At 43.8% G+C, this 18,533-nt stretch overlaps 2 protein-coding genes across 2 annotated transcripts in view; both read left to right on the forward strand.

Moving 5' to 3' along the window:
* LOC144125497 (E3 SUMO-protein ligase RanBP2-like) overlaps nucleotides 1-18,533 on the forward strand; it is a 149,547-nt gene that overhangs the window by 110,652 nt on the left and 20,362 nt on the right. Inside the window, exons 30-35 of the mRNA XM_077658938.1 lie at nucleotides 1,800-1,998; nucleotides 3,336-3,482; nucleotides 7,505-7,810; nucleotides 11,451-11,657; nucleotides 12,613-12,788; nucleotides 15,905-15,983. Coding sequence (XP_077515064.1) covers nucleotides 1,800-1,998; nucleotides 3,336-3,482; nucleotides 7,505-7,810; nucleotides 11,451-11,657; nucleotides 12,613-12,788; nucleotides 15,905-15,983 — 1,114 coding nt within the window. The remainder of the gene's footprint in view (nucleotides 1-1,799; nucleotides 1,999-3,335; nucleotides 3,483-7,504; nucleotides 7,811-11,450; nucleotides 11,658-12,612; nucleotides 12,789-15,904; nucleotides 15,984-18,533) is intronic.
* The window catches only part of Atg4a (Autophagy-related 4a), a 181,436-nt gene continuing 175,772 nt past the window's right edge, over nucleotides 12,870-18,533 (forward strand). Inside the window, exon 1 of the mRNA XM_077658942.1 lies at nucleotides 12,870-12,873. The gene's annotated coding sequence lies outside the window, so the exon portion shown is untranslated. The remainder of the gene's footprint in view (nucleotides 12,874-18,533) is intronic.

Raw genomic sequence — 18,533 nt, forward strand, 5'->3', positions numbered from 1 at the left:
CATGACATGAAACTGTAAATGTGAAACATGCGACATTATGCATATTGCGTAACAATGTGAATAACCTGACCTTGCCATTATTTCAGGACATATAAGTTGCAGTTAACGAGGTTTTACTGTAAAATGACCTAGTCATAGTATCCTAGTGCAAGAAAAGCCAGAGGCATGAAAAGTGACTAATATTAGCATAGTAGCTGAAACTGTTTCGTGGCAGGAGTGAAAAGGAACCTATTTTACGTGCTAACGATGGTGAACAGCACGAAAAACAGGGACAGCACAGCTTGCCATTCTTACTCAAGCTGCTTTAATTCAAAAATGAAATTAAACTGCGCATAACACTAAAGCACCGCGAATTTGTCACCACACAACGGGTTGCTTTGGTCCCAGTAATGCAGCAGCTCCACCAACGATGTTTTGAACTGCACGCTGTAGCTGCCTATGCAACGAACTAACGCTGGCAGTTGTTCTCCTGAAAGAATGATATGGTTTGGTTTATGGGGGCTTAACGTCCCAAAGCAACTCAGGCGATGAGGGACGCCATAGTGAAGGACTCCAGAAATTTCGACCACCTGGGGTTCTTTAATGTGCACTGACATCCCACAGTACACGGGCCTCTAGAATTTCGCCTCCATCAAAATTTGACTGCCGCAGCCCAGATCGAACCCGTCTTTCGGGTCAGCAGCCAAGCTCCATAACCACTGAGTCACCGTGGCGGCGAAAGAACGATAAGTGGCCCCAGTGAAAACTTCCGCACTCCGGGAGCATGTGTTGTGCTGGAATCAGAAACTACAGCCACAGCAGTCACAGGACTGTTGGTGGCGGATCATGACTCAGTCAGTTGGTTTGCCACTCACAGACTTATCAGTCACAATGTTAGAACATGCGAGGGTTGGACGGTGCAACATTTTATGTCTTCAATCTCCGTCAGCCCCTAAGACATGTCCTTGTGATTACATGATGGCTTACGTTAGTGCTGCTTTGCGGCATCCTAACCAGTACGTATTTTTCGAACTGCGGGCAGCCAAAGTTAGGTGTAATTAAACCTCAATTTAAAGGTCCACTCGCGTGATTTCATCTTTGAAGCACTATAACACACGAATTAGGGGGTACTTTTTAACAAAAAATCGTAGATAGCTGTGCACTGAACTCAGGAACGCAAAAATTAAAAGATAAAAAATCCGAGTCTTGACCCGATTTTCGACAGCAAAGAACAGTGTCCCCCCTTAACAAATACTTAGTGCTGTACAACTCTGACTTGCTTCTAACAAGTTTGCTCGCACACACATGCACGCTCGCGCACACAAGTGCACGCTGATTGAACAATGTTCTCAACAAGAACCATGTTGCGGAAGCTGCGAATACCCTTTGCCTCCTCTTGCATCTAATCGTCATTTGTTGAGCTGCCGCGGTGGCTTGCTGGGTGTGGCGTTCGGCTGCAGTGGATGCTTTTCATTGGAGGCAAAATGCAAAATGTCTGGTGTGCTGTGTGACGGTAAGTGTACATTAAAGAACCCAGGGCGGTCAAAAATAATATGAAGCCCTCCACTATGGGGTCCTTTAGAGCCCATGAGCAGCTTCAGAACATTAAACCGTTCATGACATGCCTAATGAGTCGCTTACTCCATACCCTTTGATGACCACTGGCTGTGACATCCATTCCCTACAGTGTGCTCAACGAGAAGCAAGCAACATAATATTTGTACATGCATTCCACACCTACTGTCCTTGATAACGAAAAAAAAAAAAATGCTGCCATTGAAACAATACCTATTTGATGTTTTTGCCTGGCCCTCTCACAGGCTGCTCAAATGTCAAAAGAGCCGACTACATCAGTGGATGCCTCCACCTTCTCCTTCCGTCTGGATGGAGCTGCTGGGAGCACTGCTAGTAGCACACCTGGTGCTTTTTCCCTAGGGAGTCGTTTTGGATCAACAAAGCAGACTGTGGTGCGATCGCTTTTTGGCAACACCACGCCATCGAAGGACAGTGCAGACGAGGGTAAGTTAAACTACTGAGGATGTCAGGTGTCATATATTGATGTGAAAGATGCAGCTGGGATGAAATGTCAGTACAGTAAAAGCTCGTTAATTCGAACTGACGGCCAGGTCCTGGCACAGCCCTGTGTATTTCAATGGGGGAAAGCTCCCGATAATTTGAAAAAGTTGGCATTTGCTACAGTTAATTCGAACTAGGACTCCCTGGCTGACACCGCTCCTCGTAGATAGAAGTTGACCCATAGCGAGTACAACGCACTGCGAATTTACTAGAGATGTAAAACAATGGAGGAAAAAAAAAAAAAGAACGCACGAGGCTGGTGGAGCCTGCGCTCTGGTGCATGTCGAAGCAGGTTTTTGCTGCCGGAGCACTCGCCTGCTCCGTTGATGCTTCAGCGCAAGCCGCTCCAGGTTTTCATTGTGCTGCGGTCGGTGGGTCGGAATCGCGTGGTGTGCACAACACAGTATGGCGGTTCGGGTGCCGCTGTGATGCTTTTTGTTGGTGCCGCGAGCTACGTGGACAGCAGTGTGGAGACGTTGGAGCCCTTGTGTGACACTAATATAATCGAGGCTGCATGCTGTCAGCAGACGACACAGGGCTCGCATGCGGTGACCACTGTGGCGACGAGCCTGTGTCACCGCCAAGTGCATTTGAAGTAGCTTCGGCGCTTGATGTTTCAGCACGCTGCCAGTGAGAGCTTTGACATTGTGCTGGAGCTCTTGGGCAAGGTGCAGATGATGCTGATGGGGCTCGGCAGAAGAAACAAGTGAATGCACATCACTGATTACTTTAAATTTTGACACTCCTGCCTTATAAATAAAATCTTATGGAGCATAAATAGCATCCTATATTCCAGCTCTAAAACTCGCTGCTCACGCAAATGCATTCCAGTGCTTGTTTCTACTGCATGACTGGCCGATTAGTTTATTTCATTTACATTAGGACCACATGAATTTCATTCTCAGAATCGCCTGCCACAAAAGTGTAGTAGTGCCTAACTTGCGATAACGAGTCTAGATGTTACTGCTTCGGATTCTGCCCGTGCGGCAGGGCGCAATGACCACTCATTCTAGCACCCATTTGATAATTCGAAAAATTTTCCAGTCCCCTTCGAGATCGAATTAACGAGCTTTTACTGTGTTGGCATCCAAACCTTTTTGCGGTATGATGCAGCTTTTGCTGGGAATTAAGTAATACTTTTGTTCACATAATAACTGCTGCGTGCCATCAAGATGGCTTGTGCGCAGGCTTGCTCACATGTGTATCATGCTCTGGAAATAAAAGCTGTACATACAACATGTAAAGCTGTTATTGTGGGCTTTTTTTTTTTTTTATCTCAGATGTGTTGGTTGTGTGTGAGGTGAAGGCAAGTCCTGAGGATGTTGCACGTGCAAGAGCGTTGAAGCTGCCTGACAACTTCTACCTTTATGAGAATAAGGAGCCTTGCCCAGGATGCCGAGGCTGCGAAGATTGGGAGGACAAAAAAAGTATGTATTGTGTTGCACTCATTGGATGTTGCTTTCATGGTAGAGCTCTGCATTGCAGCCAATCCCCAGTCTTTTGAGCAGAAGTTTAGATTCTTAAAAGTTCGTTGGAAGGAAATATTCAATGCATTTATTTTCACTGTGCAAGGACAGATGCCTAGCAGTTACATCCCGAACTTCTCATGCAACCCTTATGAATGGGCAGTTTGCATTCAGGCACACAGTGCTGATTTCTAGTGCTGGTTCCTACATAACAGTGTAAGATAAGGGACTGAGAGAGAACAACCAATATTCCTGGCATGTGCACTCTAAGTCAGGGCTGTGCAGGATACACCAAAGAAGTATCTTCGATACCAATACCTGATACCTTCAAAAATCATATTTCCGATACCAATTTGAAATACAGAACCTAAGTTGATTTCCGATACAGATACTCAATATTGTATTGTCAATACTTCAATACATCACTGAAATCGCCAATATTAATACTGGTGCTACAGTAGAACCCCCTTCCATAGTAAACATGGATATAGTGAAAAACTGCGGTCCCATTTTGCCTCCCATGGACTGATCATTTCTTTTTTTTCATCTGTACTAAAGATATTTTTTTTACAAGAAACGGCTACAATAAAGAGTGTCTAATTATGGTGCCATACTTCCTGCAGAATGATGACATCGCAGCATGCACAAAGTTTAAGATCGCGAGGCCAACATTTGCAGGTGAATGGATATCAAAAACGATAGAATGGCGTTTTTTTTTTTTTAGATAACTTCACCACCAAGCTCAGGAGCACAAGGAGAAGCGAACTTATCAAAGACCATGAGGCACAGCGCGCAGTGCTCACAGAAAAAAAAAAAAAAGGTTAAGCCACTCATTAGCATGAAAAAAAGGCGATGCAGTTTGCTGAGAAAGGAAAGCTATAGTAAAAGTGCTGTGATGAGTAGAGAAGGGAAGAAAAGGGCGAACATTAGCAGCACGGCGGAGGCGGCACTGTGTGGGCAGGTTTGCCGCACTTGACTGTTGCGCATTTCCTATTTCCTCTTAAATGACATGACACTGAGGCTGTGGAAGATGACGTCGTGTTCATGCAAAGCTTTGCTTTTTACATGGAATCAGGCATGCGTTGTATTTATAGCCAGCTTGTATTTGTGCAAATGCAGTACTTCCTTAAGACATTACGAAATCGAAAGTGTGATAACTGAAAATAAATACAGTAAAAGCTTGTTAATTCGAACTTATGGCTAATTTGAACTGGCGGCCAGGTCACAGCGCAGCCTTGTGTATTTCAATGGGGGAAAAAGTCCTGATAGTTTGAACAAATCGGCATCCGCAGCGGTTAGTTCGAACAAGGAGCCCCTGGCTGACACCGCTCCTTGTAGACAGAAGTCTGCGCATAGCGAGTACAATGCGCTGCAGATTTACTAGAGATGTAAAACAATAGAAAAGAAAAAAAGCCGTGCATGCCATAACAGGTTTTCGCTGCTGGAGCATTCGCCTGCGCCGCCAATGCCTTGGCGCAAGCCGTTCCAGGTTTTCGTTGTGCCGTGGTCACTGGGGTCACGATCACGTTGTGTACACAACGCAGTTTGGCTGCTTGGCCGCCGCAGTCATGCTCTTTTTTGGTGCCGCGAGCTTCGTGGTTAGCAGTGTGGATTCATTGAAGCCCTTGAGTGACGCCGATGTAATTGAGGCTGCATGCTGTCAGCAGACTACACAGGGCTCGCGTGCATTGAGTACAACCGACAGTGATGAGTCCGATGGCAGCGACGAACCTATGCCATCATCAAGTGCATGTGAAGTAGCGTCGGCGCTCGATGTTGCAGCATGGTACTTCTCTGCCAGTAAGAACTCTGACGTTGCACTGGAGCTCTTGGGCAAGCTGCAAATGATGCTGATGGAGTCTCGGCAGAAGAAACGCAAGTTAATACACATAACTGATTACTTTTAATTTTGAGAACCCTGCCCCGTAAAGTAGCATGTTTTGGAGCATAAATAGCGTCGTATATTCCAGCATTAAAGCTCGCTGCTCATGCGAATGCATTCCAGAACTTGTTTCTGATGCATGACTGGCCGTTTAGTTTATTTCCTTTGCCATTAGCACCGCATGAATTTAATTCTCAGAATCACCGGCCACAAACCTGTAGTAGCACCTAGCTCGCGATAACGACTCTAGGTGTGATTGCTTCGGGTTCTGACCACACAGCGGGGCGCATTGACAGCTACTATAGTCCTCCATAAAGTCAGCAATAAAATTCCAATAAGGAAGGGCGTCAGGCAAGGAGACACGATCTCGCCAATGCTGTTCACCGCATGTTTGCAGGAGGTATTTTGAGGCCTGAATTGGGAACAGTAGGGAATAAGAATAAATGGAGAATACCTAAATAATCTGAGATTTGCTGATGACATTGCCTTGCTGAGTCACTCAGGAGGTGAACTGCAAATCATGATCAACGAGTTAGACAGGCAGAGCAGATCGATGGGTCTAAAAATTAACATGCAGAAAACCAAGGTAATGTTCAACAGCCTAGCAAGGGAACAACAGTTCACAATTGGCAGCGAGAGCCTAGAAATTGTGCCGGAATACGTCTACTTAGGGCAGGTAGTGACAGCTGATACGGATCATGAGAGGGAGATAACTAGAAGGATAAGAATGGGGTGGAGCGCATATGGCAAATTCTCGCAGATCATGAGTGGCAGTTTACCAATTTCCCTCAAGAGGAAAGTGTACAACAGCATAATCTTACCGGTACTCACCTACAGGGCAGAAACGTGGAGGCTAACGAAAAGAGTTCAGCTTAAGTTAAGGACAACGCAGCGAGCCATGGAAAGAAAAATGATAGGTGTAACGTTAAGAGATCGGAAGCGGGCAGAGTGGGTGAGGGAACAAACACGGGTTAATGACATCCTAGTCGAAATCAAGAGAAAGAAATGGGCTTGGGCAGGGCATGTAATGCGAAGGCAAGATAACCGCTGGTCTTTAGGGGTAACGGAGTGGGTTCCAAGAGAAAGTAAGCGTAGCAGGGGGCGGCAGAAGGTTAGATGGGCGGAGGAGATTAAGAAGTTTGCAGGCAAAGGGTGGATGCAGCTGGCAAAGGATAGGGTTAATTGGAGAGACATGGGAGAGGCCTTTGCCCTGCAGTGGGTGTAGTAAGGCTGATGATGATGATGATGAATAGCAGTATCAAAGATATTTCTGACTGTTTCTTTTGCAAGCCAACACTGTATATAGTAACTAGCCAGAGATTTTCAGAGCCTTCACCAACTGGTATAGAAAAAATTTTTGCTGGTCCGAGTGACTTTACTGTAGAGGGGTTCTACTGTAATATGATCTGATAATTTAAGATCGGTGGTTTCTAGAACTATTAGTTTTTTCAGTACAGGGCACTGTTTTTGTATGGAATTAAGTCCGGCCTCAAGGATTTCTAAGCTACGCTGTCAGTGCAGTAGGCTGTCATAACTAGCCGGGGTTCTTACATCTGTGTGAACAGGCTTGATGAGCAGGAAACAATTAGTTGGTCTGTCTTGATAAGAATAAATAGCAAAAAAATTCTACTTTACAATTCAGACAGAGTACTTCCAGGTTAACTGCCTGCCCTCTTGCCTTTACACTACACACTTTTTTCCACAAAATAAAATTGTACGGTTGAGTTTATAAATGTTAACATGACTTGACTTGCTACATAACAAGGCCCTTGACGTGTTTTGTGTATTGTAGCCCTTCTGCAACACAACCACAACAGTTTCTGACCACAGCAGAAGGAAATGGAACGACAGAAAGAAGCAGAAAAATTTTGTTATATGAATTACATCTCGTGGAAAGTGAAGGACACTTTCCTAAATAGTACATGTAATTTTGTTGATAAAAGTTTAATTTGCCTGAGGTTTACTCGTTAGTGCTTTTTTGCCGTACTTGGTGTGCTTGAGTTACTTGTATTGCTGTTCTGATGCACACTATTTATTGTAATGGGGACAGACATGCCAGCATACAATTTGCATAATTACTGCAACTATGACTCTCTTGCAGAAACACTGGCAGCTTCATCAGCAGCATCTGCAAGCCATGTGCAGCGCTCATCTGCGAAGGCAGCGCCGCACCTGGCTGCAGCCGACAGCACCACAGGCAATCAGGAGGATGAAGGCAGTGAAGGTGGTGGCCTTTTCGGCTCAGCAGCACAGGTGTCTTTTGCTGACCTGGCTAAGCAGCAATCGGGTGCTGGATTTGGCCTCCAAGGACCATCTCCAAAAAGTGGGCAATCCCTCTTCTCAGGAGCGGGCAGCAAGCTCTTTCAGTCTTCCCCGGCCAGACGAAAATCGGAAGCCGAGGATGAGGGTAAGGTTGTGCATGTGTAGACATTGAGTTTACACATTTTCTTTGGGTTATGTATTGCCATTCCTGGGTTAAGGCCATTGCCAGCCTGAAGCATTTGGGGGGACACTGCTTTTTCGGTCCGAAAATTCGTGAAAAAAAAAAAAAGAATAGGTTTTTCAATTTTTTCGTATTCACGAGGTCATTTTGCACCTGACATCAAATTTTTGAAAGAAATAACCAGTATTAGCTTCGTAATAGCCATTTAAATTTCCAAAGGCGCATGAGTTGCCTTTTAATTGAAGTCAAATTGTGCCTCGCCGTCGCTCGGTACCTGTGTGCTCCCCCGACACTGTCTTGGTCTTGTTCGAAAGCTCGCGCCTCCAGGATTTTTTTTAACATCCGTAAGCAACACGGTGATTCTTCCATTCGCGGACAAAACAGCCACAAAGAGAATGCGTGCGCCACGTTTTCATTGGTTAGAAAAGCCACGTGAACAAAATGGCGCTCTGTGATTGGTTAGGCCTCAGGTTTGGCTTGTTTACTCCAGAAGTGCGGCGCCATTTTCAGAGAGTCTTCGCCCGTGGCGCGTGTAGACGAAGTATCTTTCGTTGCATTTGTTCGGTGCCTGGAAACGGGGAAAAACGCAAAAGTCACAAGTAGCCTGGACCAGCCCAGCCTCCGCATAGCGAAGGTCAAAATGGGGTTGGCACGCTGCCAGCCACATCGTGAACGACCGACCATGAAGCGCGTCGCGCGTACCCAGGCTGTGAGCAGTGATGCATCACCAGTGCAGTCACCGGCTCCGTTCCCAAGCAAAAAAAACGAAAACGCAGTTCGAGTCGACGCTGGCTGGAGTGCAAAGGTCAAGGTGTAATTGGCATGCTGCCAACTACGTCGTTAACGACGATGCAGCTGCAGTACCATCGGCGGCTCTGCTCCTGGGCAAGAACAATGAATGCGCAGTTCCAGTTGACGCCAACCACGTATGCATCGATGCTGGAATTGACGCGTTGCCTCTGTCCAACACCCGCGCTGCCCGCGCCGTGATCGATGACGCATCTCGCCAGTGCCGCTGTTGGCCTCGCTCCCCGGCAAAAAAATCGAATGTGCAGTTCAAGTCTGCGCCAATCGGGTACTCATCGATGCTGGAATTATCATCGGTAGTGATGTGATGGAAGCTAGTGCCCGTGAACAAGTGAGATTTTGTTTTGAAATGACGCTAGCGACAACGTGAAAGACTAAGCCTTTCATCGGTTCTGGTTCTGAGGCTCCATTAAGAAGCGAGTCATCTGTGGGCATCATTAAGATGGCAAAAAAGCAGCAGAGAGATGCAAAGCATCCTGATTATGCTCCTGGTGCATTTCAATGAGTTTGAAGTTGTTCCTTTCATATAAAGATGGTTGGAAACGTTTTTAGTCATTTTCTCAAACACCAATTTTGACCCATTTTTGGTATCTGTGGTTCTAGGCAGGCTAGCTTCATAATTCTTTTTTATTTTTTTGTTAGAAAGATAAACTGATAGAAAGTGCACTGTGTCTAAATCAAGACCAGTTGTCAATAAGTATAATTTTAAAATAATACATTTCATCTGAGCTGCCATATTGAATTTTCTCTGGTAAAGTTTAATGTGCTGTAACCTCTGTTCAAATGGGTCTAAGACAACCGTTTTATCTTATTACACTCTGTGGACATTCCATATAATGCCTGTGTGCTAAACGTCACTGTGGCCTTTACCGTTACAAAATTAAATTACCTATATGTTTCAAACAAAGACTGCACAATATTTTGAGAACAATTTGTTTCACAGGAAAGGTAAAAGCATATTTGAAATCAGCATATTGAAATACATAAACTGGGTAAGTTTCATGAATATCTGTCAAGAAGTAAGAAAAATAGTCCTAAGAGGGGTGTCCCCCCTTAATTAAGTCAGCTCAAGCTGTTAGCATGCTGTATCATTACAGCAGGTTTGACTTACATGTGCAAGTTAGACATTGGCTAAGAAACATCTGTAACGGATCAGCATAAGGACAGACTTCTTTTTATTGTCTGCAGTGAAATAAGGTGCTTTAAAAGCCAGGGCTACGGCTGAAAAGATGCATACCATTAGTGTACAAAGCAAAAAGAATTGACCGCCATTCCTCTAGAAATGTTGGTTTGGCCATGTTTTTGGTGTCAGAATCTCTCAGCATTCAGTTGCAGGTCTGAGAAATTGTATGTGCGTCTTAATAAAATTTAAGCTTGGAGCTTAAATTTTCCAGGGACAGATGAAATGCCAATTTGGTTGGAACTTTTCTTTTTCTCGGTTTAATATGTATTTATTTATCTTCGGGTCTTCATCTGTCTCTTCATGAACAAGTGTAGCGAAATATGCAGTAGAAATTTACTAAATTACTTTTTTGTTTGTTCGATGATTATTGTGAGCAAGTTGCACTTCTGATGGTTCCAGTGCATCACTGATTCCATCTTAGCATCACCATGAAGAGGAGAGTTGGAGCTTCCGCTAGTTGAGATATTGAATTTAGCTCTACAAAAGAAAAAGCATACACTATGATAAATGAGGGAACAAACTAAGTTGATTTTTTTGGCTTTCGCATTTTCTGCGATTGCTGTCACTCAGCCCTTCGGCACTGCATAAAGAATGGTAGTAGGATGATTGTCTTTTGCGTATGAATCCAAGGGCATTGAGGAGTGCAATACAGCTCTCAATTTTTCTATGTATACACGGAATAGTTTTTGAAAGTTATTTTTGTGGTAAGTGCTTTCGCGGGGTGGTTGGTTATGAACCATCATGAAGTAAACAACACAATCTGAGACACTCACAGTAGGACAAAGACTGAGACAAACATTGCGATGTGTTAGTAGCCTCATTCTTTGTCCTGCTATGTGCGTCTCAGATTGTGCTGTTCATTTCATGGTGCTTATTTCTGTGAGGAGTGTTTCCATGTAAGTATGCATGCAGCAGTTTAACTTTATTTTCCCCAGCCAGAGTGCATTTTGTACGATGTATGGAATTTCGGATGTTCCGAACTCTCTGCCTCGCCTCTACAGATAATATGAACGCGCTAGTCGTGAACGTACCCTCGAGCTCTGAGCGCTGCTCGCACATCGCCGACGTTGCGATCTCTAATCTCGCAGTACGCACCGCACGCAGAGTGTGGCGGTGTGCAGCCCGCACATCGCCAATGTTGTGATCGCTAATTGCGCGTACGCACCATGAGTAGCGATCTGTGGCCGCACAGCAATGAATAAATCCCATCAGCCGTAAACAGATCTGTGTGAATGCATTTTTCGCGCTTCTGCATATCAATTTTGTTCATTTGTATGCTACAAAATTTCGGATGATACGAATTCTTTCGCGACCCCGTGAGATTCGTATCACTGAGATTTTACTGTAATAGCTTTATTGCACAGAACGGGGCTTTCAGAACATGCTGACATAATAAACGTGTGCACTTTTTCCTTAATTATCGTCATCTCAATTGATGAGCTTATTGCAGTGCTAATTGTATTTACTCAGCAACCTGTAGTGCCAGCTTAAAATAAAATGCAGTTCTGAAATTGGCTTAAAAAATTACACGTGTGCCAAATTTTGTTGTATTGCATAAATAATGAAAACAGTTTTAATTCCGCGTTCCACCTTGTTTTGCTGTCATGCGTGCAGGTGGAGACGAGGTGGCTCCCAGCGCTGACATCCACTTTGAGCCCGTGGTGCCGCTACCAGATTTGGTGGAGCTGCGCACAGGTGAAGAGGATGAAGAGGCACTCTTCTGCCACCGAGCCAAGCTGTACCTCTTTGACAGCCATAACAAGCAGTGGAAGGAGCGTGCCATTGGCGACATCAAGATCCTCAAGCACAAGACACGCCCCTGTGAGACAGGCTTCCTTGCACTTGGTTCTTTGCCCTCAGCTCTTTCCACCCGCTGTGATTCAGAAAAAGCACAGGCGCGATGCCTGTGTCAGCAAAGTTATGGTCGAAGTTAGTGGAAGTGCTCTGCTAACGCCATGGTCTGCATGGCACTCTGAGCAGCATTTGTATGTAATTCATTTGGAATGTCAACTAGAAAAGCAGTCGACGTTCCCAGCTGATGATCAGACCTTGCAACGATGCTGAGTTTAATTTGTTTTTGCAAACGTGCTGCTTTCAAGAAATAAATGTGTGGAAACACTCCTTTATAAATTAAATTGGCTTGGCTAGGTACACCACACACAGAGTGCAAAACTTGTGCAGAAATAGCACTTAATGATGTTGAACTTAAAAGGAATGGTTAAAAATAAACTGGAGAGTAAAGAATGCCCTTATTTTCATTGTTAGTTGATTGTGTGTGGCTTGGTGACATGATCTAATCTTTGAACAGGTTTGTTAGGAAAGGCTGTTAAGAAACAGTGTTGAAGTATAACAACAGTCCAAGGTGCACAGGGAAGTTTGGCCAATTTTTAGCAACTTCCTGTTGATACTTGTCTCTGGGTTTATGCTAAGGTTAATGACTGTTGTTCATGAAGGTGCAATTCGAGACTGCTTGTATTTGATAAACCATGCGTTCAACTTGTGAGATTTAAGAAAACTCATATCACCTCAAGCAAAATCATCGCAAGGTGATTGTTACCTTTAAATTGCTGGAAAAATACTCTCCATAGACAGCATATGCACAGGTGCTATCTTGCATTTCTGCTGTTCTTTTGTCTTTTCACACATTTTAACATTGAAACAATTTAAAGGTGACTGCCTTGCTATTCTGAGTATTATATCAGTAACATTGAAACAATTTAAAGGTGACTGCCTTGCTATTCTGAGTATTATATCAGCGTATTACTTCCTGATTTAGGTTGTTTCCGGGTGCTGATGAGGAGAGACCAGGTGCACAAAATAGCGTGCAATCACTCCATTACTGAGTTTACCAAGCTGTCCCCACTGTCTACATCTTCAAACTCCCTAACATGGAAAGCACTGGACTTTTCTGAAGGAAGGTCATCTCCAGAGGCCTTTGCAGTCCGATTTAAGGTAAGGGAACATCATGGTTGTTCAATCGGGCAGTTTACTCATCCATTCGGGACAGGTCAGTTTACTCATCCGTTCGGGACAGGTCATTAGCTGTACAGTCTGATTACGCCCGAGGCATATTTGTGAGAAAAAAAATTTATCAGTATTGGAAGTGTGAATGACCATGCTGTGCAGAAAAGTTTGACCGGTTTTTAGCAACTTCGAGTAACTTCCAGCTGGCACCAGTCTCTGGTTTTTTGTTGCATGAGGCCCGCGTCCAATTATCTAGGGTTAATGATACCTAAGGTTAGTTGCAGTAAAAAGAGGCATGTAGTGCCCCACTCAATACACAAGGCATATTTGTAGTGCACAAGGGACTTGCACGCAAGCTGTTGGCTCGGGGACACAGTGCACAGAAGTCTCCCGGTGTACCGTCACCGAAGAAGGGCCTTATGCCAGCTAATCATCGTGGTGAACTCTGCGCATAACGCTACAGTTTCCAACTGGCAGCACATCACAGAGGAGTAGACGAAGTGGCTCAACCACATGGTAAGGGTGTGGCGCTGCGTTACCAATTTGAAATATTACCTCTGCAGGGTAACACAGAAAAAGAATTGTGATACAACAAGTTGTAATTGCTCCTCTGTGCATAGCCGGAAAATTCAATCTAACAAGCACTGTGTAAAGTAATATAGGGGAGTCAATTCGAAACAAATGCACTACAAGGACATTTCAAAGCCAACTTAAATATTAAAACCTTAAGGTTTGGTTTGGTTTATGGGTGTGTAACGTCCCAAAGCGACACAGGATATGAGAAGCGCCGTAGTGAAGGGCTCCGGAAATTTCGACCACCTGGGGTTCTTTAACGTGCACTGACATCGCACAGTACACGGGCCTCTAGAATTTCGCCTCCATAGAAATTCGACTGCCGCGGCTGGGATCGAACCCGCAACTTTCAGGTGAGCAGCCGAGCGCCATAACCACTGAGCCACCGCGGCGGCAAAACCATAAGGTTTCTGCCACAAGGCTTAAGCCTGTTTAATGTTGCACATGGCTTTCAAATACCCCCAAAAATGGCGAAAAAAAATTGAGTTTTGAAAGTTATTGCGCACACTTCTATGCCTCGTTTTTTTATGGTGTCCCAAAGTTTATTGCTGAAATCAACCGGGAAGTACTGTAAAAAAATTTGCATGGTGAATTTATAATTTTCTTGTGAAATTCTTTCTTACTAGAGATATGTCACCAGACACTGCGTTGCAAAAAAAAACATAAAACCAAAAGTTCCGCTTTGCAAAAAAATATTCTAAGAATGTCTTGACTTGTAGCATGCCAGTAAGAACGCAGTGAACATTGAACCAGGCTTCCGCCAAATTTACTTAACTCTGCAGTTTTTCACAATATTTTGAGGAAAATTACTTTATAAAAGAATTTTCTGCAGATATAACAGTGAAATTTAGTGACAGTAATCATAAAAGTATTACTAATATGTCCAAAAAATTTCCTGTGAGTACATAAAGAAATAAAAACAACTTTGCTGAAAGCCGCATCCGCTCAAAAAGCAGAATGTAGACATTGAAGCTAAAGAATCACTACACTTGACGTCATTTTCATGGTGGCAGAATGGTTGGGTGCCTGATAGTCTTTGTGTATTCTTTGCATGAAACTCTCTGACATTATCATGTGGTGTAACTTGCCTAGGTGGCATCACCAAGGTACCTTATTAAGCCCAGTCTTAGGCAGTATAAGGATAATAAAAATGAAATTAGTTAAAATATTAAGCAGCAGAAACTAGCTACATGCTTGCGGACTGGGCAAAGAGGCAGAGTATCTACACACATACCGTGAAAACCGGAATATAGGTCGACCCCTTAACTAACCAATTCTAAAAATGAAAAATCTTTTTCAATGGAAAAAGTACCGAAAACATTGAAACAAATGCAACTCGACAGGTTACACAATGGTGACAGTATTTATTTTCATTTAAATGCTGCTCGTATGTACACCCGGAAAATTTTTTAACAATATCGCGCACTCATCGACCCGCGTGTTTGTTTCTGGCACACGCAAGTACGGCACCGTAGAGCAAAGCCCTTCCTCTTCATGAATTGCCGAACCCAGGATGGCGAGCCTTTGAATTGCGCCCTTGTGAGTCTAGAGGCATGCGCGATCTCTAACGCTTTAATGCGGGTGCATTCGGCAGTCACAGGCAGTGATCTTGCACACAGCGCACTCTTTCCTTCCAATTCTGGATATGCTGCGGTCCGCCCACGAAATGATGTTTTCTTCTGGTTGCTGCAAGTTGTAATACGCAGCCTCTGCCTCCGCCAGTACTGAATGCTCTTTTCGGATACTCCAAATTCGCGCTGTGCCGCCAGGTTCCTGTGAACTTCCGCATACTCAATCGCGTTTTTCTTGAAGGCGACGGTGAAGTGCCGTCGGCTTCCGCTTTGCAGCTACAGAAACACAAAATGCCGGCACTGCTGCTGATGGCGATGGAGGCTGTTGATTTCAGCCGCCCATTGTTGCAAGACTTCCTCAGTTTTTCCGCCAATGACCGGTATTAAGACGGGGGTCGACTTTTCACCATTGTTTTTTTGAAAAAAGTTCGACCTATATTCCAGTTTTTACGGTACATTGCACCATGGCGCCAACTGCCATTGAGCTTCCAGAAGCTGTTCTGTGGAAGCAGACACAGCTATTGTTCAATGCGCCAGCTTCAGCTAAATTATAGCTAAAAAATCCACAACATGATATCTTGTTGGAAGTAGGTGGGGTTAAAGACTGTGAGAAACAGGGCGCTGCTTGTAGGTTGTTTAGCTCTCATAGAACTGCATAGTCTAAGAAAAGAATTATCCTGGTCTGGGGCCACTTGTATCGCTGCGCTCAAGTGATGCTAACTGTAATTATGACATAGCTTGATTTCAAAGCACTTTGATGGGAAACGTTTCAAGCCATTCAACTGTATCTCAAGGTGTTCTCTTGTGTCTCATGAGTGAGGGAGACATTTCTTCACTTGCCTCTTATATGTTCATGGAGCCACTACGTCTTTTTTTTTTATAGTTGAAAAGTGTGCCAGTAGTGATAACTAACTGCCTTTTTATTTTTCTCTCTTGTTAATTTATGCTTCCTTCACAAAGAATGCGGAAATAATGGACACATTTGCAAAGGTTTTCGAAGATTGCAGACTGGCTGTTGTGGACAGTGGAAGCCAAACAGGTGAGGTTGCGAGTGTGGTTGTGCTCACAAGAATATAAGGGCTTGTGCCATTCAGTAATCCGGAGGAGCTCCAAATCTGCGAAGGAGCCAGATATCCATCGCAGTCCAATCAGTACTCTGTGTCCGAATTGAAATTGCTCATTAAAATGCACTCTTCATTCTTGTGGAGCAAGAAAACTTTCTCTGGATTGCCGATTGGAGTTTACCACAACTCAGCAAGGTTGCTTCTCATGCTTAGCCAACTGTGAACAGGCAACCTTGCTATGGCATGTGATGCTAGGGAAAAGAGCAATGAATGCTTGTGAGGTGTGAGTATTCAAAATTCCGAATATGAATTCTGCATGTTTGTTGTTGATTTCATATTAGATTCGAGATATTGGTACTCAGCAGTGATTGAATATCATGCAGACTTTCATAAATCCGACCATTGCAAAATCACAAAATATCTGCAGTTAAGAGTTTAAATAGTCAGCAAAAATGTACAAAGGCATCCTTTCTTTCTTTTTTTTTTTTCATTTATCATGTAGACTGAGAACAGGAGAATCCTGATTTTATGAGCCTCATGGGGTCACGAACGTATCACCCAAACCATCAAAATTAGTATGCAGAATTTCCGCAGATCTGTTTTCAGCTGATGGGAATTTATGTACTGCCCGGCGCCACTGCTCACTACTCGCATTGCATGCTGTGTGACTAACGATTGATGCATTGGTGATGTACAGCTGACTTGCAACGTTGGTGGTGCTGTGCTCGTCGTGTGCCCCTGCTCTTGGCTTGCAGCACAGTACTACTAATGATCGCTACGTCGACAGTGTACAGGCAGAAAGTACTTGGTACGGCTCGAGGCTGCTGTCATGGCTCGTGTGTTCGTATCATCCATCCGCATTGGGGCATGGATCCGAATTTCTGCCCATTGCACACAATGCACTCTGGCCAGGACATTTTACAGTATCATCGAGATTGCATAGTACATTGGGACGCTGTTAGGCTTGGACCTCGCGCAAAGTTCCACAAGTGGGCTTTCCCACATGTCCACTTGATGAGAACAAGATAACTGACCATCTCTTTCCAGCAATCAAAGCACGAAAGTGCACGGTCTTTCATTTTATCCTTCCTGATGTGGCAAACGTCCGCACCCATTGCACTCATCGTGTTGTCTTTCGCATATTGAAGGCTGTTGACGTTTCTTGAGACAGAAAAGTTTGAGAACCCCTGATATAACAGGGCATATCATATTTATTCTCATAATTTGTGCACTTTTTTTCCTAATATTAAGGCCTCAAAATGTGGGTGCACAAATTACGCTGAGATTTCACGAATACGCCCTGAAAAACTACAATGACCATAACGCACAATGTGTACAATACAGTTGAACCCGATATATCGAACCCGCATATTTCGAATTGTTGGCTACTGTTGCGTTGCCCGCCACAAGATATTTGAATTTCAGTGGTGGAAGTGTTGCGTTGTTTGCACCGCTCCACGCCTTTGCATTTGTCTTGCTACTCACTGCTTTGAATGGGAGAGTTCCTTCAGTTGTGCAGATGTTGTGCCTGAGTACAGTGATGAAGGGTGACGAACAGAATCCGGTCTTGCTTCAATTTTGTGCACTTCTCATTGAAGGAAAAAATACCAGATGCATCCTGAAGGACATAATTTAAGGGGGGACACTGGTCTTAAAGCTGTTTTTGTTGTTCTTTGACCAATCTTAATAAAAATGCATAGACTTATTCAAATTTTTATGCTGATTTCAAATATGCATTTATTTTAAGTGTAGGCCAATTAGTTTTCAAGATAATTAACAATTAATGCCCATTGTTTGAGGCCCAAATAGCAAAATAATGATTTCATCTAAAATTAATTTTAAGGCATGGTTAGATAGCCAGAATAGTGAATTATGAAATGTTGAGAGCAGATTTTTGATATGTCAATTATTACTCATTTTACAACCTTCTGAATTTCAGTATAAAAAATGTGTGTACCAAGTAATGGTAAATTAACGAAAATAATTATTTTTTTAAGGTAAAATGAAAAAATCTGCTCCCAACATTTCACACAGCATACATTAGGCTTTCCATTGCAACCGAAATTTCAGCTCTATGTGACTTGGTTGCTGAGATATCAAGGCCTCAAGACTGCTAGCAGTCAACCATATGCATTTTGAGAAAAGCCCCAAAAACAAGCAGGGGACAGTTTAATAAATATTTACAAGTGCAGTAATATATTTACAATAGGAAATGGCTAGTAGCCACCAGGAATGTAGTCCTTTTGATTGCCAGTAGTATCCAGGTGCCGCTTCTTGAGCACTCCTTGAATATTTTCCGCAATGGAATGCTTTCGAGCGCACTTTTGCTCTCGGCGCTCATCCTTCTCTCGCATTCTTTTTGCGCTCATAGCATTCGTATTGAGGCCCAGTTCCTGTAATATTGCTGCAGAAGTTCTTTTGCTGCCTGCGTTGAACTGCATTACTGCCTCAGCCACGGCAGCCTCAACAGTAAACAATGATGCGTGGCGCTCTTTGGGTGCCAAGGCCCATATCAAAGAGTGTAG

This window comes from Amblyomma americanum, chromosome 3, assembly GCF_052857255.1.
Source record: "Amblyomma americanum isolate KBUSLIRL-KWMA chromosome 3, ASM5285725v1, whole genome shotgun sequence".
Classification (NCBI taxonomy): domain Eukaryota; kingdom Metazoa; phylum Arthropoda; class Arachnida; order Ixodida; family Ixodidae; genus Amblyomma; species Amblyomma americanum.